The sequence below is a fragment of the Mesoplodon mirus genome, assembly GCF_964341445.2.
Source record: "Mesoplodon mirus genome assembly, chromosome: 1".
In the NCBI taxonomy this organism is placed as follows: Eukaryota; Metazoa; Chordata; class Mammalia; order Artiodactyla; family Ziphiidae; genus Mesoplodon; species Mesoplodon mirus.
This window is the reverse complement of record NC_138976.1, coordinates 13,194,169-13,216,334: the sequence shown is the minus strand read 5'-3', so window position 1 is coordinate 13,216,334 and position 22,166 is coordinate 13,194,169. Positions and strand designations below refer to the sequence as shown.

At 56.0% G+C, this 22,166-nt stretch overlaps 1 protein-coding gene across 2 annotated transcripts in view; it reads left to right on the top strand.

Moving 5' to 3' along the window:
• Positions 1-650: 650 nt before the first annotated feature.
• DAB2IP (DAB2 interacting protein) overlaps positions 651-22,166 on the top strand; it is a 196,951-nt gene continuing 175,435 nt past the window's right edge. For both annotated transcript variants that reach the window (XM_082625373.1, XM_082625372.1), the window contains exon 1: positions 651-859. In XM_082625373.1, coding sequence (XP_082481499.1) covers positions 820-859 — 40 coding nt within the window. In that variant the 5' untranslated portion in view covers positions 651-819. The remainder of the gene's footprint in view (positions 860-22,166) is intronic.

The following is a 22,166-nucleotide window of genomic DNA, read 5'->3' as shown; positions in this document are numbered from 1 at the left end:
TCCATATGGTCCCAGCTTAGGGGCCTATTCCTCCAGGAAGCCTTCCCTGACCACCTCCCCCATCCAGGTGAGCCAGCCCTTCTTTATGCTCCTACAGTACTTACCACACACAACGCGCTGCACTAACCTGTTTACCTGTGAGCTCCAAGAGACCAGACGCTGCCACTTGCTCCCCACTGCAAACCCAGCACCTGGCATGGTGTCTGGCGCCCAGTAGATGTTCCAGAAAAATTTTTAGTGTCTGACTGAATGGATGGATGAGTCAATTTCTGCATCCCCCACACCGCAGGAAATGTCTGTAGAACAGATTTGAGTGGGAGGTTCCAGCAAAGCCTGGGAGAAGCCCCTGGGGTTTGGGCGCTGGGCGGTGAACAGAGCGGACCCCGCATGCCCTCCCACGGGTGGGTCAGCCTCCCCCCTTCCCACAGACGCCTGGGCCCCAGAGCCAGCTTCCAGATGCTCAGCCCAGGCTCAGCCTTACCTCTTAGCTTTTCCATCTGCACAGCGGGGCCAGATCCCCACAGCCAGCGTCGCAGGCAGCCAGGCCAACCGTCCTGGCGTCTTCCTATTTTAGACATCTCGCTGCCTCGGTCCCTTCTAATGTTTCCAGCCGGGCTGCGGGGGGAGGAAAAAGAGGTTACTGCTACTTTAAATGTACTGTATGAAGGCGAGGGCTGGAAAGGGGCCTGCTTGCAGGAATACCCAGTCATCTAGTTGGAAAAGCCGCCAGATGGAATACAAAAGGAGAAACCCAGACGCTCATGGAGACAGCCTCGGTTCATAAATCAGGCGGGGCCAGGGGCTGGGGGCGCACACGCCATGGAGCCCGACTCCCTCCTGGACCAAGACGACTCCTTCGGTAAGACAAGCGCCGGCAAAGTGGCTGAGTTGGGGATTCAGCCGCTGCTCAGGCAGACTTTTCTCTGTTGGCTGCCGGAATCCGAGTTAAAGCGGGGAGGAAGATGGGCACTGCCTGGTCTTGGGACCTGGGGGTCCTGGGTGCCGGGAATTATGGCACAGAGTTGAAGGGTTCAGGAACGGGGCTTGGGGCAGCCCCTTGGACCGGGCATTGGCAATGTCGGGGGAGGGAGAGGTAGTTTCGGCGGCTTCTGTTTTGCTCCTGGACAAGAAGGAAAGGAAGGAAGTTTGCAGCCCCCCTGCCTGTCTGCCTCACTCGCTGTCCCCAGGCCTGCCGGGTGCCGTGGGGAGTTTGATTAGTGAGATCCTGCAGATAAATATAGATGGACCAGGCAACAGGAACGCAGTCTGTAATTAAAGCCCAGCTGTAAGCACTCCGGGCTTTGCAGGGCCCCAGGGGCTGCCACCTGGGAGCTGCCCCTGACGCAGGCTCCCTGCAAACCCCGGGAAGATTGTTAGGGAAAAGTTGCTTGGCACAGAGCAACTTGTCTGGAGCCCACGGCAGGGGCTTGTAAGGCTCGGAATGGCTCGGCCGGGGCAGTTTCTGCAGGCTTGGGTGCAGGGAACTAAGACCCCATTGCTCAGCCTAGCCAGGCTGTGCACCTTTGGCTAGGACGCCTGGGGCGCTCTGGCCACCTCTGTGTTGTGCAAAGGAGAGAGGCAGGAGGGCAGGAGGGACTGGGGGGGGGCCCTGGGGGGCCAGCAGGTTTTAGGGCTCAGTAGGGAGAGGGCCCTTTTGGCCTCAGAGAGGAGGGCTAGTCAAGGGAGGCCTCACCCCAGCTTGGATCCGCCTTTTGGGGGCCCAGACCCTCCTGGGACCATGGTCCCTGCTAAGAAAACTGTTTTCTTCTCCCTCTGGACCCCCAAGCCCCACCAGCAGCCAGGCCTGGCCGCCGGGCACAGATTCAAGGCCAAATTACCTCCCTCCTGCCAGCTTCAGCTCTTTCCAGGGAGAGGGGCCCTTTGCCACGTTTGGAGCTGCACCCCTCGGGGGAGCTTGGCAGCCTGCTGGCCTGGCGTCTTAAGACGGTCGGGTGGCCAGTGGACGCATGCCGAGTGACCCCCACGTGCCAGGCTCTGTGTCGGGTCAGGGATGCTGGAATAAAGAACTCAAGCCTAAGAAACAGTTTGTGTTTAGTGAAGGTTGGGAGGAAAGAGAGAGGGAGGGGAGAAAAGGGAGATGGAGGCCCTGGCCCTGGAAGAGCTCCCAGGCTCCAATGGGAGACAAATGATACTGGGCTCAGAGTGATGAGTTCCTGGGGGGAGGTGGGGGCAGACAGTCTGGGGTGTGCGACACGCCTGCTGGTCTCCAGAGATGTTCACCTGAAGCTTGGCACAGGGATGCTACCCCACGGAGGGCACAGACCCTTGTCTGGGGGACCAACCCAGAGCCAAGCAAGACTCCAGATCCTCTGGGGCTCCATCTCCCCACCTGGCACCCAGTGGTCTCTCAGGAACCCACAGTCCCAACCTGCTGTCCCCTGGGTTTGCTAGTGGCAGGCTTGGGGCAGGGTAAGCCCAGGGGCCCCGGAAACGGAGACCGCTTGCCCCCTAACTGAAGGGCCCATGCACCATCAGATCCTTGTCTTCCCCTGTGGCTGGCCTTCTGGAAGCTGGTCAGGCAGTGAGGAGCCTGGAAACTGAGAGGAAGAGGACAAGGGACAGGGGAGGGTTCCTTAGGAAAGGGGCAAGCAGGAATGGAAGGGAGCCCAGGAAGTCCTTGGGAATGTCCCCATGCTGAAGGGGCCATCCTGGACAAGGGACAGCTGTGGCCTCAGAGTCACTTCCTCTCTAAGCCCAGGTCCTGCATTTGTTCATCTAACAAATACTACTTTCAGGTCCTGGACTAAGTTTTGTGGTTGGAGAGGTAAGTCAAACCTTGTCTCTGTGACACTCCCAGGCTAGTCTGGGAGAGAGAAGTAAGTGCTCTCTGATGGGGAAGGCCAGGGCCCCGTGGAACCCCTAACCCCACATGTGGAGTCCAGGAAGGCTTCCCGGAGGAGGTGACTCCTCCACCGAAGAAGAGGATGACTCTCTCTTTTCTGAAACAATTTCTTCAGCTGGCTTCTGGGCTAGGCCACTCTCCTGATTTTCTCCCATCTATTCGCAGTCTCTTTTTCTGGTTCCTTCTCTTGGACCCCTCCCGCTACCTGTTACCCACACGGTCCTGTCACCAAGGTCAGCATCTTCTGCCTCCCTCCATGATCTGACTCTTCTGCCCTCACCCCCTCCCTCTATAGGCTCCAGCCATAGTGATCTGACCTTCCCCACACTCAGCAAGCTAGTTATCAGCCCAGGGCCTTCACACATGTGGTTTCCTTGCCTCTTGCTCTCAGTCTTCACTGAGCTAATTCCTCCTCCTCCTCCGAGTCTCCACTGAAAGTCACTTCCTCAGAGAAGCTTTCCCTAGATCATGCTCCCCCAGTCCATCAGGTTAGATCCCACTCTTCTACTCTCTCTTTTCCTTGATAGGACCTGTTCCTAGTTGCACTACACCTTATGGTATGTGCATGTGTTTAACCTCTGTATCCCCCACTAACCTCTAAGCTCCCTGACAGCCATTGTCCCCAGAGCATAGCTCTCTGCCTGGCCTGTAGTAAGCATCCAACAGATACTTGTGAATGAGTGACTGGACGATTCGGTTGGCCTAGCCAAAGAGGTGAGGAAAGGCACTCCAGGCAGAGAGAACAGTAGGTGCAAAGGCATGGAGGTTGGAGAAACTTCCCGTGAGGGTGATGCTTCTGGTCAGGGGTTGGCAAGCTGAGCTCCTTAGGGGGCCCAGGAGCCTCTATGGGGACAGGGTTGGGAGAGGCACAGCTGGGGTTGGGGCTCTGGGCCTCCCTTCCCTGCTTCAAGCAGGGCAAGACTCCCTTCCGTCGGGTGGATATCCTGAGCTCTAATTCCATTCATCAGGTGCTCAGGGGCTGAAAGGAGTTTGGCTACGTCCCCAGCCACTGACACTGATGTTCTGGAGGCCTCCGGCACGTTCAGGGCATCTTAGTAGACAGGGCTGAGTAGAGCCCCATAGGGGGTCCTGAGATGAGGGACCCTTAGAGCAAGGCCAGCGAGGGCTCAGACCACAGCTGGGGGGAGTGGCAAACACAGGAGCAGGGGTTTCTTTTACACAACATTCACAGACAGGAAGACAAGGAGGAGGGAGCTTGGAGACTGTGCACTGACCCTAGCAGAGCCCGTCATGGAGGGGCTTCAGTTTCCCCACCTGTAAGTACATTGGGGCGAGGGCCAGACAAGATCTCACTGACCCCCTCTGGCATGGGCTCTTCAGAGCCGCACGGGAAGGCCAGCCCAGAGAATCACTTCCTTCCTGTGTGTCTGTGATTGCTGAGGGAGGGGAGAAGCTGATCAACTGCCCGCTGACCTGACTCCCACTCGAGACCCTGAGAGCCTTGCGAGTAGGGGCTGTGTCTTGTTTGCTGCAGTATCTCTAGGGTCCTGCACAGTGCCTGGCCCTGAGGAGATGCTCACTACACACTCATTGGATGAATGAATGAATGAGTGAATGGTGAATGGCACCAGCTGGATCCCGCCCTTAACTTACTCGTGCCCTCAGGCCTCCTCCTCCTCTCCGGACCTCTGTTTCCTGAGCTGTCCGATGAGGGTCCTGCACTCCACACCCCTGAATATACTCCAGCTCTGACCATCTAAGATTCTAAATCCGATTCAGCACTTGGCACCGTCTTCCCTCCCTGTGGCCTGAGCCTCAGCCCAGCTCCCTCAGCCATCGGGTAGCCTGGACCAAGTCCCTGCTCCTTGTTCAGACTCAGCTTCTTTGTCTGACAAATGGGCAGACTCAGTCCTGCCCTGCCTGCTTCCCGGGTTGGCTGGGGTCTCCAGAGGAGTGATGAGATACAACTATGGGAGGCTGGACACCTGTTGGGGGGAGTTCATGATTCTTGGGCGAGGGAGTTGGGCTCAGACGACCAGGATAAAAGCTCCGGAAGGGGCTGGTTGCTTTGGAAACCCTGGGGGCGGAACCAGCAGCTCAGAACCTTCAGTTTCTTCCCATGATACCAGCACAGGACATCAGCTCCAGCTGGGGGCCCTGTAGGGAGGCAGATGAGGTGATTTTGTAAACTTCCAGGTGCTGCACGTAAAAGAACCAGTACTATTTACTGAGCACCTACTCCAGGCCAGGCCCCACACTCTGCCTACTTGAATCCTCAACGAACCTGGTAGGCTGCTGTTATAGCTCCATTTTCCAGATGAGGAAACTGAGGCTCAGGGAAGGTAAGTGACACCAAGACCTTACAGAGAGGTCAGTGATTTAACCCAGGTTGCGACAGAGCCCGGGGGCTTCATTTTGCTGCACTTTCCGAGAGCTGTCCCTGCACCAAAGCTGCCGCCTAAAATACCGTCTCGCTAGGAGTGTTTGTTGGAACAGTTCAGGAGACGAGCAGGACAGGGCAGGAGCCACGACTGACAGTGATGTCATGTCAGCTGGGGACAGTGAGTGCAGAAGCCACTGTAACGGGAAAGGGTCAGTCTAAAGAGAGGGCTATTTTGGGCTGGAAGCTGTCAGGGGGCCTGATGTCACCACTCCCTGGCCCTTCCCCCGTGAGAGGGGGAAGCTGAAGATGTCATAAGCAGCTTGCCTCAGCTGGTAACAAATAGAAAATAACCATAAAACAGCAACTATTTGGCCGGCCACGTGCCTCACATTCATCATCTCGCTTCCCCTTTCCCCCACCCTGTAAGGCTGGTGTTGTCATTCTCATGTTCAGGATGAGGAAACAAGTTCAGAGAGGCTGGGTGACTCACCCAAAGTCACACAGGGAGCGAATGGCAGAGCTGAGGGTTATGTCGGTTTGTGCCATCTGGAGCCCGAGCTCTGAACCAGTGCCCACTAGGCCCTTCTCTGAGACTGTGCTGTGTGGATGGATCAGGCCTCCGCTGCCTCCTCGGGGCCAAGAGCCTGGGGCCTCCTCTTCTCTCTGCCGTTGAGCTAACTCAGCAGCAAAACTCAGTTTCTCCATCTGTGAGACTGAGGTAATGATGGACGCCCAGCCTACCTGGGGTGGGGAAGGGATGCCAAATCCAGATTCCTTCCATCTTGCTCTAGGACTTTGCTGTGGACCAGCTGGCTGGGCCTCCGGGGACGGAAGGAACAGGAAAGGCCACAGCCCCAGTTTAGGTCAGTTCACAGGTGAAGGAATCAGGTCAGAAAGGCAGAGCAGGGACTCCACTTACTGAGCTCTTACTATGTGCCCAGCTGTGTGCTAAGTGTTCCACACGGAGCTGTGGGCTCTTCACAGAGGAAGGAATGGCCCCATGGCTCAGTTGAGACAGTTGAGGCTTAGAAGGGCCCAAGACCACAAGCTAGTGGGGCCACCCATGATTCAAACCCAGGACTCTCAGACGCCTGTGCTTCTGCACACCCTGGGCTGCCCCTTGGGTATCCTGACCCCCAGCCTTTCCCTGTGCCCAGGAGAGCCTCAGTCCTGCTGGCTGGCCTTGCCTGGGCCTCTGAACTTCCCCAGCTGGGCAGGTGGACGAGGGGTGGAGCCCCCACTTCTTGCCCCACGGGACTCTGGGATGAGGCGAAATCAGGAAGAAGAGTCAATAAAGAACAATGAGGCCGGACGGGGAGGGGCTTAAATCATGATTGTTCCCAAGCCAGAGCAGCTGGCTGCACAAGAAGGCCAGGGAGTGAGGCCTGGGGAAGATGGGAGGGTGGCCCCTGTGCCTGCATCTCCCCCAGCAGAGCAGGAGGAAGCTTAACGAGAGGGGCTCCTGGTGGGAGAAGGAGAGAGCAGCTAACAGGAAGAAAAGGCATTTCACCCTTGTCCTCCTGCACAGGCCTGGGCTTCCATCCTGCTGCACCTCCCCGGGGTCTGGGCCACATGGCTCTCTGCGCCTCTCATCGGAGGACTGGGGACAGCAGTAGCCACCTCCCAGATCATTCCTTTTTATATTGTCCTGGACGGTGGCTGCCTGGAGCCAGCCCCTCCCTCGAGGTTGCCTTGTGGTACCTAGTTGCAGATCTTTGTTGAATCACTCAGCAGCAGGGACTGGTTCCCCTAAGCTTTCCTACCACCTGATGTATTTCCTGGCATGTGTTAATCCCCATTTTATAGATGAAGAAACTGAGGCACAAGGAGATGAGGTCACTAACCCAAATCTCAGTCCTGTGAGTGATGGGGCCTAACTCACACCCAGGCTCCTGGACCACTGCTCTGGTCCCCCTTAGGCCAAGAAGGCTGGTGGGCCTTTTCCATGAGGCCCAGTGTGTCTCAGCACCTTCTCACTGGCTGGCCTCCCTGGGCCAACCACTGGGCACTCAGAGTCCAGCCCTTTGTTCCCACTGCCCAGCTTGTTCCTTCTACTGGGTGGATGTGCCCTGGGCTGCTGACTACACCCCAGGCCTTCGGAAGCTAGAGCTATGCCCCTCCCAGAGCGGGTTCCTCCCAAGAGGTCACCTCAGAAGCCTGGGGAGACTGGAGCAAACAGAAAATGGGCCCAAGTGTGAGGAGGTCCAAGGGAGAGGGTCTTTGGGGGTCCTCCTGCCCATCCCCTATTACATAATGAGAAGATGGGGACCTGAGAGGGGAGGAACCAGAACCACTCAAGGGCCATTCTACTTCCTAACTGGTCCTGAGATCTGCCCTGACTCTCCATCTCCCAGCCCCCACCTCAGGCCATGCCCCACCTTGGACTGCTAGACAACTACCTCACCCCCTCTTGGGGATCCCTGTCTCCGCCTATCCCCCAAACTCATCCTCTGTGTGCAGCTAAAGGGGCCACTCTCAGGCATCTTAAAGTCCCACAGGGCACCCCAGTGCAGCAGGAGAGAGTCTAAACTCGTTACCACGGTGTCAAGGCAGTGCACCATCTGACTCCTGGATGACACCTCTGCCCTTGTCTCCAGCACACCCCTTCTTTCTCTCTATCCCAGCATGACCAATTAATCTCCGTCTTGAACGTGCCATCCTCAACTTTGCACTTGCTAATCCCCCCTGCCTGGAATACTCTCCCATCTCAGCTCCCCCCACGACTCCTTCCCCAACCTGGCCACTCCTGCTCAGCCTGCAGTCTCAGCTTGGGTGTCACCTCCTCCAGGAAGCCTTCCCTGACTACCTTTTTGAGCTCCCAGGCACCCTGGGTTTCCTGCTAGCCTGCCACATGCCAATGAGTACAGTGCATTTGCTTCCCTGCCTGTCTTCACCTCTGGACTGTGAGCTGTTCCATGTGCCAGATTGAAAAGTTGGAGGCTGAGAGGGTGGGCTGAGGAAAGAGGTCAGTGTGACCTGGTCTCTGGCCTGTGTGGCAGGACTGTTGGTGTCCACACTGAGAGGGGGACATGGGTGGAAGAGCATATTCTGGGTGGGAGGGGGAGTGATGTTCTGGACTTGCTGTGTCTGAAGGGCCTGCAGGGCCATCGAGTGGTTTTCTGTAGAAGAGTCGGTGATGGTCATTCCAGATGTGACCTCCAGAGAGGCCCCAATTCCAGGGTGGAGGATGGCAGCATCTTAGACCTTCCCAGCTGCATCAGGACCATTCCCTTTCCTAGGCTTTTTGAAACCTTTACTCACCTCCCCAGCCAAGGTCCTGCCACGTCCCCCAGGAAGCCAGCCCTGACCACTGGCTGAGGCTGCTCTATTCTCTCCTTGACTGTGCCCTCTTGGTCATTACCACCTCTAGTCCTAGGACGTCTCACGGGCTATGCCTGGGAAGCCTTCATGTTGGGGCCACACCCCTGTGTCTTCTGTAGACTCCACGCAGCCCCGCACAAAGATTCACACGTTGAGAAGATGCCCCCTCCCCTGGATGGAGTCAGGTTCCGCAGTCTCAGCCAGGGGATTCTGGGAAAACCAAACAGAAGCCTAGAGAGGCTTCGGGTCAGATTGACACAGGCGAGCAGGGGGGGACGCAGACGAAGGGAGGGGTGCATTTCTGTCCAATCTGGAAGTGTCCGCCCGGATGGCTCGGTCCTCACAACCCCAGGCCTGAGGCACTCCAGCCGGTGACCTACATTGCAGCGCGCCTCTGTGCATGTGCACGTGTGTGTACATGCACACGAACTCGTGCTGAGGGCACGAGCGCCTCGCCAGTGGGATGGAGCGCCAGCAGGTGGGTCTCCGTCTCGGCTGTGAGCGAGCTCGTGAGGGTGAAGGTGCCCCTCACTCCCACCTCGGGGTACCACAGACTCGGCACCAGAATGAGGGAGGCTGTGCTCCGGAAAAGCCAGCTCAGGGGACCACAGGTCCTGAAATGGCTGAGGTGCCGGTCCCCTAGCCGCCAACCCACCTCTGCCCAGGACTCTCTCTCCCTTGACCCAAATTTCAGATAAATGGCCTCCCCCGCCTTTACTAATGGTGGAATGTTCAGCATGGAGAAAGAGGGCAGCGGAGGGGCGGGGACCTGGAACACAGCGTGAGGCTGAACCAGGAGGTGGCCAGACAAGTCTGCAGGGAGGGTGGGCTCTGGCCTCCCGAAGCCCAGGCTGCCAAGTTCAGGGTCTGACCCGGGAGCCTCCTGGGGCTGTCCCAGGTCTGTCCCTGGTCTCTCTCCTGGTACCTGGTCTCCACACCCCTCCCCCACCAGCCTGCGCGGGACAGTAGAGACCCTTCTCTCCTGGTGAGACTGTCCTTGACCAAGCCTCTGTGCCAACTTCATGGCCTGGAAGCCAGGGCGCCTAGGAGGGTTCCGGCTCTGAGACCCTTCAGTCTTTTCCTTTGGTCAGCTCTGTGGTGGGCCCAGTCGGGGTGTCTGTGCCCATCTTCTGGGGCTCCTCTCCCAGACTGGGCCTCCGACAACTTGGGGGGGATGGATGGTACCCGCTCAGGTATTGCTGAATCTCTGTCTCTGTCTCTCTGCCTCCCTCCCGCTGGGCCTGCCTGCTCCAGCCCTGCCCCCTCCCCTCCCGCAGAGCTCCCCCCCACCCCATTCAGCTGCACAGACCTGGGGGCAGCGAGAGGAGTGAGGCTCCAGCTCCCGAAGGCTCTCCAGGCCCCTCCAGGCCCCTCCAGGCCCCTCCAGGTCCACTGGTGTTGGTGCTTCAGCTCTGCCTCCTTCCCTCAGCTCCCCGCTGGGGCCAGGTGGCTCTGGGGTCTGCATCGCCCGCCCTCCGCCTGCCTGGGGACTCCCCCACACACACCGCTCAGCCCCTCCACCGGGCGCTTCTCCTCCTTCAACAAGCCTGCCATTCCATCCCTTCCACATCTCACCCCCTCAGCACACCCAGCCTTTGCTCCTTCACAGCCGAGCTCCATCAGGGCAGCCCGGGTCCCTCACCGCCCACGTGCTCCTCAGCACCACCCCCTGCCCCAGACTGCTCTGGCCAAGGCCACCAGAGGAGCCCTAACTGCTGAATGCGGGATGTCGGGCGCAGGCTCCCTGCTCCTCCGGGCTGAGAGGCCCTAGTGGGGTGGGCTGGGAGTGGGTGGCTCAGGCCAGGGTCCCTGGACTGGCAGCCCACCTGCATCAGATCCCTGCCACTTACCAGGGAGTATGTGGCTCTGGGAAAATTATGTAACTTCCCCCAGCCTCAGTTTTCCCATCTGTGAGATGGGATGATTACGATAGCCCTTGTCTCACAAGTTACTAGGAGGAGTAAACAGTTAATGCTTAAAAAACAGTCCGAGACCCTTTCAGGCAGAGTTAACCCTCAGCTGACATTGGTGGTTATTACTGTGATTATTATTATTGCATTTGTCATTGTTGGAATCTCTCACTACCGGCAAGCATGTGACCCTCATGCCCCTCCCCCCCATCCTTGTCCCTTCTCACTCTTCTGGGAGGCTCCTTTTCCTCCTCCTCTAGCCAAGCCACCCAGATGCCCAAGCACGACTCCCTCTCCTTCCACAACCCCCGCCCCTTCCTCACATCTGCGGTCTCCATCTCACCCCTGCCCACACGCGGCCTAGTTCGCACCCTACACCCCGGCCCGGTTGCCAGCCCCACCCTGGGCCTCCTGCCTCACCCTCTGCCTCCAGTCCCCACCCCAGACCAGGGAACTCTCTAACAAGTGCTCCCAGCACCCCTCATCCTCCTGTGCTCCCCTGTCACACCCAGGTGTCCGTCTGTCTTGGTGCCTCAGCACTTTTTGCTGATGTTTGTTGAATGAATGACCCGATGCAAGCGGTAAAGAGCTTCTCTGATCAATGCAACACACAGTGGGCATTAAAGAGCGTTGGAAGCCTCCCCCAAGAGTCAGCTCACTTGCCAGTGGTGTCCACTGCCCCCAGGAAGGGGGAGGGGACATGGTCTGATCTCAGTCATCCAGAGAGTTCTAACCCTCCCCCCAGCCTCAGCCCTAGAGATTTGGATTCAATTAGTCTAGAGGCGGATTGGGCATTGGAATATTAAATTCCTCCCCTCCCTTCCCCCCACCCCACCCCCACCAGGTGATTCTAAGGGACAGCCACTGGAATTGGGGGAGGAGGGTACTGGGGGGGTGGGGGGGGCCGGGATGTCTTTTTTCCCTGCCCATGTTCACTTCTTTTAATTCATGTTGAGCACTTCCTCCAGGCTAGCTGCCTGCCAGGCACTGGAGGCCCAGGGAAGGACAAGGCTGGGTCCCTGTCCTCAGGGAAAAGCTCAGGACAGGGGCCCAAAGCTACAATGACAGCCCAGGGCAGGGAGGCCTGGGGGGTGATGTGCAAGGGAGGTGCTGAGCTTAAAGGTAACCAGGGCTTGGCCTGCAGAAGGAGGTAGTTAGCAGGCTGGGGATGGGTCTACTGGAAACTGAGTGATTCAGTGAGGCTGGACCCCAAAATCCAGATGGGAGGAGATAGGGGAGGAGCCTGGAGAGCTTAGGGGTTCCAGGCTCAGGGGCTTGGGTTTCATCCTGCATCCAGGGAGCCATGAATAGGTCCAAGCAGGGGAGGGATGCAGTTGTACTGTCTCCCCTGAATTCCTAAGACCCCAAACCACACCTCTGCTCAACACAGTGCCCCTCCCCTGAGCCAGCTCAGCTAAGTCTGGGTGGCTGTCTACCTGGGGAGGTCACAGCCCCAGTAGGGGAAGCCTACAGGAGCGGGCTGGGAAGCTGGGAAGAGTGCATAGAGAGAGAGAGGCCAAGAAGGCCAGGAACCAAGAGGGCAGCAACTTTCCTGCGCCACTGCTCACCTGGGCCTGCCCAGCCTCTGGATTTTTGAACCTCCAGTTTCAGAGGTCTCCCTTCCCCAAGGTCCTCAGCAGCCCAAGCTCAGCTTCTAGGGAGAAGTATGAGGGACACTCTGATCCTCTTCCTCTTGGCCCCAATAGTAGGTGGTTCTGGATCTGAGACTGGCCAGAGATGGGGGGCACCTTAATGAGGTAAACCAGCCAGACAGGGAACAAGGGGAGGGAAGGGAAAGTGCACAGCTCATAGAGCTTTCACTCCTCTTACAGAGGGGGAAACTGAGGCACAGCGACGTTTGGCAATTTGCCCCTGGTCATGCTGCAAGGAAATGGTAGAGCAGGATTTGAACCCTGGTCTTGCTGGCTCCAAAGCCAGCGTGCGTCCCACTCTGTGCCACTGTGAGTCTGCACTGAGCATCCCCAGTTGCCTAGTCCTGCGCCAGGAAGAGGCAGGAAAGGCCTGGGTTCTCTATTCACCTGGCCAGTTCATTGCATAGATGTGCAAACTGAGGGCCGAAGCTGGCAGTGGCTGAACAGGGAAGGGAGGAATTGGTATCAGGGAGTCAGAGATGGCTTCTGGGAGGGGGCAGCGGGGGCTGGGGCAGGCAGCAGGGGAGGGTCCCAACAGGTAGGAGGGGGTGAAGAGAAATGAGATTTAGATAAGCGCAGGGCAGCAGGGAGGGTGCCTCAGCAAGGGAAACAGCCTGAGCAAGGGTGCAGAGGTGGGAATGAGTGTCCCAAGTCTCCCAGCCTGAAACTTGGGGGTGACCGGCCTGAAGGAAGGCTGAGCCACGGCTGAGGACACAGAGTGAGGGGACTGTTCCCTCAGGCGGGGTTTCTCGACCTTGGTGCTACTGACACGTGGGGTGGATAACTCTTTGTCGTGGCGACCGACCGACCTGTCCGTCAGAGGATGCTTAGCAGTATCCCTGCCTCTAACCACCAGATGCCAGTACCATATCCGCCCCCAACCCCCAGCCCAGTCGTGACAACCAAATATGTCTCCAGACATTGCAAAATGTTCCCTGCGGGATAAAATTGCCCCCGATTAAGAACCACTGTCCCAGAGTAGGCAGGAGCCGAGGAACGGGAGGGACAGGGCCCAAAGCTGCAGTCAGAACTCGCCTGTCCTCCAGCCCCGGTTCCCAGCCTCTCACTGTCCACTCCAAGCCTCATCCTTCAGCTGACCTGAGGCTCCCTGAGCACCAGGAAAACCTCCACCAACGCGTTGCAGGGCTGAGAGCCGAGCTCAGTGGTGGAACAAAAGAGCTTGTGTTTCTGGATGAAACCTCCCCCTCCCCGCCGCGGTGTGGGGGAGGGGCAGTGATCCGGGCCAAGTGGGGCTGCTCGGGCCGGGGCAGGGGCTTGTCAGAGTCAGGATCTGGATAGAAGGTGCTGGGAGGGGAGGGGGTGGGGAAGCTACCCCACTTTAGCTCCGATTCACAAACAGGCCCTTTTCAGAGCCCCGCCCCCAAATCAAAGCCTCCCAGCCGGTGGGGATGGAGATCTGAACTCATCCTGACCCTTGGTCCTGGGGATGAAGGGATCAAGGGCTGCCCTCCTGGCTGGGGCCCAGGCCAGGGTCGGGACAGGCCAGTGCCTCTCTTCCCTGCTGTCCACAGGCTGTGTCTCCCGGGGGAGCCCGGCTGCGTGCTGAGGGAGGACAGGGGTAGGGAGGCGACAAGGGAAAGGAAAGGAAGCCCCACTTCACCGTCTCCTTACCCCCAACTGTGTGCAGCCAGAGGAGCTTCTAAAGTGCATGTCTAGCCTCCCCATCTGGCCTTCTTAAACCTGCCACTGACTCCCCGTGACCCTCAGGATCAAGTCCACAGCCCTTGGACGGCGCTTCAAGGATACTTATCTCACCCCACCTGCCACGGCTCCCAACTCCACCTCTCTTCTGAGCCTGGGATGTCCGTCTCCTCCCCATCGGCAATGGCCCCCAAACTGGGCTAGCTCCTATTCATGCATTAGTGCCCCTTTGGTCACCACTGCCTCCAGGAAGCCTTCCCAGCTCCAGTGAGTGAGTGAGTGCCTGGGGCATTGGTGGCACCAATCACTCCAGGATGCAGCTGTCTCTCTGTGTGTGAAGTCGGCCCATTCCCCCTGAAGCGTCAGGCCTAGAACAGAAAGCTGGTGACTAGTGAGCATTTGTTGAAAGAAGGAGGGAGTGGGAGAGGGATTAAAAAACAAACAAACCAAAAAAACTATGGTTTTAGAAAAGGGAGAGGATGAGAGAGAAAACCAATGAGCAGAGCCTGGGTGAGAGGAATAGCCTGTCCTCTGGCCGATGTACCAGGACGGACTGACTCCACAGGCCTGTGGGGAGAAGCAGGGAACGTTTCTCTGAATTGAGACTCCCGGAAAACTTCCCCCAGGGCCGGGGGCTTGGGCACAGCCTGGCCTTGCTGACAAGCCCCTTTCAGATTTGTCCCCTGATGCCATCAACAAGGCAGAACAGGTGTTCAGGGGGTTGGGGGTGCTGTCAGGAGGGCATTTTGCTGCCCACCCAGAATTTTGGGTATCACCTGCCATCAGGGGAATCCCAGATTCCTTGGTTCTAAGAACCCCAAGAGCCAAGACACTGTGTCCAGGCCAGTGGGTTTCCAGTTGGGTCAGAGGAGATGCCCAGAGGTTGACATATAGGAGAGACTCCCGCGTCCCCTAACACAGCTCTGCCCAGAGCAGCTTGCTTTCACCTGATGTAAACTCTGGGTTTGCCTGAACTTTTTCATTTGAAATGACGGCTCTGTGGCTCCATCAGTTTACAAAGAACACTCCTTCTTGAAGAGATAAGAAGAGCAGGGCTTAGAGAGGAGTGGGGTGACAGAGCCATGTCAACCTCCTGGCCCTTCGTGCTGAACCACAGGGCCCTCTGCTGAAAGCATGAACATATGAGTGAATGAGTAGGAATCTGGAAGTAGGCTTTGGTAACATGGGGTGACAGCAAAGGACACTTGATTTCTGGGGCAAGGAACTGCCCCAAAGTGGGAAGGAAAGAGCAGAGCTGGGTGGCTGGTCACTGTGCACTTACTGTAATTACATTATACCCAGCCTGCTTCTGGAGCTGTTCAAAGACACCGTGACGTCCTGGCTTTAGCCAGAGTAGCACCAGGTATAGAATCAGAAACTCAGGTTCAAGCCCCAGCTCTTGTACTTACTGTGTTGACCTTGGCCAAATCAACCCCCTCTTGAGACTCAGTTTCTTCCTCAACAAAATGGGACTCACAACACCCCCGTGCCAGAGTTGTTGTGAGGGGTAAAAATGAGAGCACAGAGCAGGGGTTGAACAATTCCTGGCGGGCTCAGATTCTTCCTTGTATGTGAACTTGAGGAAGTTCACAGTCTAAGGTTCAAATCCCAGTTACGTCCCTTACTAGCGGGGTGACTTGAGGCAAGTTTCATAACCTCTCTGCCTCAGCTTTCCCATCCATAGAATGGGAATAATAGTAGCACCCATCTGCCTCACGGGATGTAATGAGTTAATACGTGTAAAGCACCTAGAACAAGGCTGCCTAAGGGTTTGTTATCAATATTTGTACTCAAATAACAGCATAGGTCTTGCAGAGAGGTCCCAGAAATGGAATAAAAGAACGAATGAGATAATGAATGCAAGGAAAATTCGGGTTCTCCCAGGGAATGCCTTGTGGTCCTAATTCAGACCTGTCCTCGTCCATCAGTGATGTCTTCCAGTGGTTCCTCTTGGCTGGGAGCCACCCCCTCTCCCCGGCTCCCTATCTCTGGACCTCTCCCCACATTTTTCTGCAAGCACGCAGAGGTAGGATTCCATTTCACCCCTAGATGACTTTGGGTGATAAAGAAGTAACTTCAGCCTCCTTGAATTGATTCTTCTCTCCAGAACATAGCAAACCTAGAAATTGGAATTGCCCTGGAGCTGATTATTCTGGAAGGGTACCTCCTGGCATTAAAATTAAATTAGATCAAGGTACCTCTGTTATTAGCAAAATAATTCCCTGCGATTACAGAATGCAGCCATGAATCCTGATGGCAGATGAACTTCAGGTGACTTACTTGAGACGAATAACTGTGCAAAAATCACAGGCTCATCTAATCGCATCTCTATAGCGTCACAGTCAGCTAATTATGCTAATGGATATAGGAAATCACCTTTTGTGGTCTGGGATTGGGAGGGCTTGAGACAGAAATATGTGTGGCGAATATTACCCGCTCTGAGCTGGAGAGGCTGGGCGCCATGCTTGGTTCCAAAACGTGTCCTTTCCTGGGGAGCTGGTTTGGTTCCTTGTCGACTGGGAGGGAAACCCATTATACAATCAGAATTGCAGTGGCTTCATTATTTATCTCTTTTCAGATCATCTTCATATAAGAAACTGACTTTGTCTAAGTTCCACTGGTGGGCATGATAATTCCAAGTTAAACAATGAAAGCTCAGGACCTTTGTGTCAATTCAATTCAGCAAATGTGCCTCTGTGCCCACTGGGTGCCTGGCACTGATCTAGACATGGGCAACATTCAAGAGTGTGTCTGGGGGCTTCCCTGGTGGCGCAGTGGTTGAGAGTCCGCCTGCCGATGCAGGGGACACGGGTTCGTGCCCCGGTCCGGGAAGATCCCACATGCCGCGGAGCGGCTGGGCCCATGAGCCATGGCCGCTGAGCCTGCGCGTCTGGAGCCTGTGCTCCGCAACGGGAGAGGCCACAGCAGTGAGAGGCCCGCGTACTGCAAAAAAAAAAAAAAGAGTGTGTCTGGTGTCTTCTGAACATGGTCTCTTGTCCCGTCAGACAGCTAAAAGAGGCAGTATTGTCCCCATTTTAGAGACAAGGAAACAGAAGCTCAGAGATGAGCAATGACTCACCCAAGGTGCTACCACTACTGATCAAAGGAGATGACCACTTCCATTCACCCAGAGGGATCTGAGGGGCTTCCTGGAAGCATGGACATGGGGGAGGGAATTGTAGACAGAGGAAACAGCTGAGCAAAAATCCCAGAGGTGGGAGATTAAAGGTCTGGGGGTGTTCAAGGATGGGAGATGAGGTTGGGGGAGTGGCTGAAGATCAGACAATAGAGGGCTTCAAATGACCAGTTGAGAGTTTGGACAATGGGGAGCCACTGCAGGTGTTTGAGGAAGGGAGGGATGAGATGGAATCTGAGCAGTACCTGGGCCACAGTGTGGGGGACCCCTTAGTGGGCTGCTGGCAGGGAGGGGGTCAGAAGGGGATGAGGTAAATAACGTACAATTTTTTAGTATAAGTAAGTCCCCAGTATAGCATAGGACACAGACGAAAACATTATTCATTGTTTATTTGAAAGTCACATTTAATTGGCTATCTTGTATTTCATCTGGCAATCATACCCCAGCCTCCCACAGCATCCCCAGCTGGGTTCTGGGCACCAGCTGTTTCCTCTTTCTGGTATGACTTTCCCCACTGGGCACACAGCCTGGCGAACTCCTATCTACCCTTTGAGGCCCTGCACTCCTGACTACTTCTGTGGCAACATTTATCTCACACTACTGTTGTTACTTTCTTAGGTAATTGTTCTACTATGTAGCTTTCCTCTCAGCAGCCAACCTTACTTCTGGCTGCATAAGTTAAGGCCAGGACTCTCTCTAGATCCTGACGCTCTCCCCACCCCAAATTGCCTCCAATTTCTACTTCCGTCTCAGGAGGGGCCGGCCTCTCCGCTGCTCCTAAGACCTTGCCTGCTCCCTAGAGAATGGCTTACCTCTCTCACTGACCGCTTCAAGGTCACACTCTCTCCTGGGTCATTCCCACCAGGCACACCCAGCGAGTTCTCCCAGGCACAGGGTGGGTTCTCCAGGCAGCAGGAGAACGTATTGGGGTGCTGTGAGATGTATTGGGGTGCAAGAGGTCCACCAGGGCCTGCTGGACGGCTCGGCGCCTATAGAAGGGCAGGGCAGGGAGCAGAAGTAGTTGAGCTGCCACACAGTCTAAGTGCAGGTCTCAGCCCCCCTGTGTAGGGCCTGGGAAGGCGCTAGAGCAGGCATGGTCCTCTAGAGCTGTCCTGAGTGGTGTCAAGGGGCTGGGACTTTATGTCCCTGGGCTGACCGCCCACTAGGCAGGAGGGAAGGACACCCAGGAAGGGGGTGTCACCTCCAGTATGGTGGCTTACTTCCACAGAGGACACCCCCAGAGAGGGCTGACAGCTAGGGGCCATCTTGCAGCAGCCTTCCCACATTTGGGGAGTGAGTCCTCTATTCTCGAAGCGGGGATGTGGGCTGCAAATCACAGCGTCCAACCCCACCCCAACCCAAAGCATTCCCTTCGGGCGACCACCCAATCTCTCGTCTTCCTTGCAGCCAAGTCCCTCTGAAGAGCTGTCTGTCCCCTTTCCTCACTCACAGGCACCCCCCTCCTCTGACTGTGCGCTTCGTAGCCTCCAGTCTGTGCCCTTTAAACCCACCTTCAAAGAAAAAGAAAAAAAGGCATTTCCCCCCGGCGTTCCAGTGGTTAAGACTCCGGGCTTCCAAAGTAGAGGGATCGGTTCGATGCCATTCGGTGCGGCAAAGGAAAACAAACAAACAAACCCATCTTCTTCCTCCAGATAAAGGGATTTTTGTAAAACTCAAGCATTGGCTGTCCCTCCCTTACTTAAGACCTCCCAGGAGCTTGCCTGAAGTCCCCGCTCCTGGGCATGGCATTCGGGGCTCCTCCTGGCCCAGCTCCCTTTTCCTCCTGCCCCCTGTCTCCCAGCTGCTTGGTTGGAATCCCTGAGCACGCTGGGCTGGGCTGATTCACGCTGTCACGCTTTGGAAGGGGCTGTTTCCTCCCCGCCTGGCTAACTTCTCTCTGCTCCTTCAAGACACACTCAGAAATCATCTCCTCGGATGACTTTCCTGGAGGCTCCCCTCTGGCCCACAAGGCTGGCATCAGGGACCCCAAAGCCACCCACCAGCCTCTGTCAGGAGCGCACGGGGTTGGCACCCAGGGGTGCTCTATGGGCCCCGGGCAGTGTTGTTGCTCATCTCTTCCTCTGCACACGTGAGCGGCCCACTGTTCTGTTTATCGGTGCCCCTAGCACCAAGGCCAGAGCCTGGCACAGAGGGAGTCCCAGTGACATGGACTCTGGCACTTAGGGAAGCCGTGGACAGCTGGTGGGGGGTAGGGGTGGTGGAAACTATAAAGGCAGAACCGAAGCATCGGGGACTGATTAAACTCAGGCAGGGCTGTGGCCCCTCAAAGAGGCCTGTCCTGGGAACCAGAGCATCGTCCTGTTCAGTGTAATTCACAGTGTCTGACTGCAGCTGCATGCTCTCTGCGTATTTGATTCTCAAACACCTCTGAGCTGGAAGTGCGGTTTACACGTTTTACTGTTTATCCTCTGTGACCCGCAGGGCCCTGCACACACTGGATTGGAGCTTCACTCTGCTTCCTTCCCTCCCCCTCTTTTCATGTCACCCCTGCCTGGGGGTGCCTGTGGGCCTGGGTGTTCATTCTATGATACCTCAGTCACTGTGGTTTTGAATCTCACTTCCATCATCGGGTGAGGGCCCACCGCCCAAAGAAGCAATTAAGTCATTGATTAGTTTGTACGCCTATAAAATGGTGGTGTGGCATTATAGGCTCTAGAGCCCAGGATTGGCAGCCAAACAGACACAGGTTTGAGGACAGGCTCTGTATTCCCATGCCATGTGATGTTCTGCCATTTGTTTAAACTCTCTGAGCATCCTCAGAGGTGGCTGTGAGTATTAAGTGAGAAAACACACGAAGCACCTGGCAAAGCACTCCACACCTGTGTACATATCAATGTGCAGGGATGTAGAAATTTCTGGCAACGGACAGTGTCCAACAATGATAAACAGAGCCCAGCACTGGAGGTGTGCAAGCAGACTCGGATTCACTCATTCACTCAACAAACATCCATGGAGCACCGACTATGGGCTGAGGCCTTTGCTTGGGGGTTGGGAGAGATATAACAGTGAATGAAACCGGGCATGATCCCTGTGCTCAGGGATGTCCAGCCCTGGGAGGGCAACACATTCATCCGGTGGCCACACAGTAAAGGTCCAGTCACCAACTTCAATCAACACCCTGGATGTGTAGTGTGCAAAACCCGAAAAGGCTTCCCTAAGGACGTGGCACTGAAGCTGCCAGGGGAAGGAGTAACTGAGGCAAGGATGGGAGGGAACAGAGGAAGGTGGTCCAGAGAGGGGAGACTCGTGTGTAAAGCCTGTGTAATGGGAAGGAGCATTGCATATCTGGGGACCTGGAAGCTGGCTGGGGGGCTGAAGGCAGAGAGGGGAGAGGAGAGATGGCAAGGAAGGAGGCTGGAGGGGTGGGCAGGGGTCAGACCACCCAGGGTCTGGTGGGCCACACGAAGGTAACAAGAAACCACTGCAAGCTTTCAAGTAGGGGTAGAGGGAATAGGATTGGATCTGAGCTTTGAAAACCTCACAAGGAGGACCCGTAGACAGGGGGCAACGGGGAGAGGGCCCAGGTGACTGCAGAGAGCCAGCTCAGTTCTTACTGAAGTTCAGGCAAAAGATGACAGCCAGTGCCCGGACTAGCCTGGAAATAACCATTTGGGAATCACCAGCACCAGGACAGCAGTTGAAGCCATGGGTCTGGATGTGGTTGAAGTTGCCCGCAGAGAGAGTCTGGAAGGATAAAAGGGATGCAGACAATCTCAAACTCTGGCTTTTGTAGCCCAATAGAGTAAAATGAGGTAGCCAAGGAGAAGGCAACGTGACCAAAGAACTAGGAGAAAAACTGGGAGAGGATGGTGAGATAGAAGGCACCAGAGATTTTCCAGGGGTGAAGTATGGCCAAGAGGTCAGGTGAGATCAAGATGGATGGGTGTCCTTTGGTGTTACCACCAAGGAGGTCATCAGTGACCTTCCTGGGAAGCACTGAGATGGCAGACCTTAAGCTGGATGGGATTCCTGCCTTGCATGCCCGTTTTCATGGGACAAAGCGCCAACAGTGGCTAACGTCCATGTCACCAGGATAACATTACATTGTCCAGTGCGATCTGGATCAAAGAGGATTGGCTCATTAGTTCAGAAAATCTCATCCGAACCCATGAAGCGCACAGTATTGTTCTTTTCCGGTGACCACGTAGTCTTGTCGACTTCATATATCTGTTTGCTTGTACAACGTGTAACACCGGCCAACTCATCTTGCAGAGTCTGGACTCTAAGCAATTTGCCAGCCTGTACTTTGCCTTGATGGAAGCTCCCGACAAGTGGACATATGTGGGTTTTGCATACAGAGCGCAGACGCATTTGGTAAATCACCTCGGACATGTCCCTGGGGATGGTGCCACAGGCTCTGTCGCCCCTACAGATGGAAGTTGGCAAGGAAAAGACGGGTCCAGATTGGGATCCCTGGGCTACATGTGAAAACAGATTGGAGGGGGCCAGAGTGAATGTGGGGGGACAGGGAGGAGGGTCTGTGGCTCTGAAGTGCTGTGCAGCCCCATACCCAGAGGTAGGAAAAGGACAGGAGGAAGGACCACGAGAAGCACCGAGCCGGAGCATACTTCTGACTGTTCCAGAAGAGTCTGGGCCAGGCTCCAGGTGCATGCTTTTGTTCAGAACTGGACAACACCCCACCCTGGCATTTCTTTCACCAGCCTCACAACTTTCATAGTAACCCACTTGGGTTCCTTCCACCCTCCCCTGAAAACATCTTCCTCTTGGTCAATATTCACAGAATTGCTACCTGTTCCAAGAATGTGGCCATGCATTTTGCCTGTTATCTCACCGAATCCTTGCAAGAACCCCTTGCAATCAGCCCTAGTCACATCCTGACTGTGCAGACACAGAAACTGAGCTCAGAGGGATGTAATAACGTGCCCTAGGTCACACAGCTGGCAAGTGGCTCAGCCTAGACGTGAATCCAGGTCTCTCTGACCCAAAGGTCACATTACCTTCCAAGAACACTCAGTGAAGACCAAGCAGGCAATCCACATAGCAGGATTGCTCTCCTTTTGAGAATTTGATGTGACCTCTTTTGTTTCTGAGTATTTGGATCCACTTACCCGCTTTATTCATTCACCAAACCTTCCTGAGGCTGGATGGTGGGGCTGCAGTGGTAGCTCAGACAAGGTTAGTGACCTGGAGGAGTTCGCAGTCAGCTCGAGGGAGGAGACGGATCCATACCCAGGTGCAACAATCCGCAATGTGATAAACAAGGATAGTGCGGTGGGCGGGTGCCGTGGGAACCCAC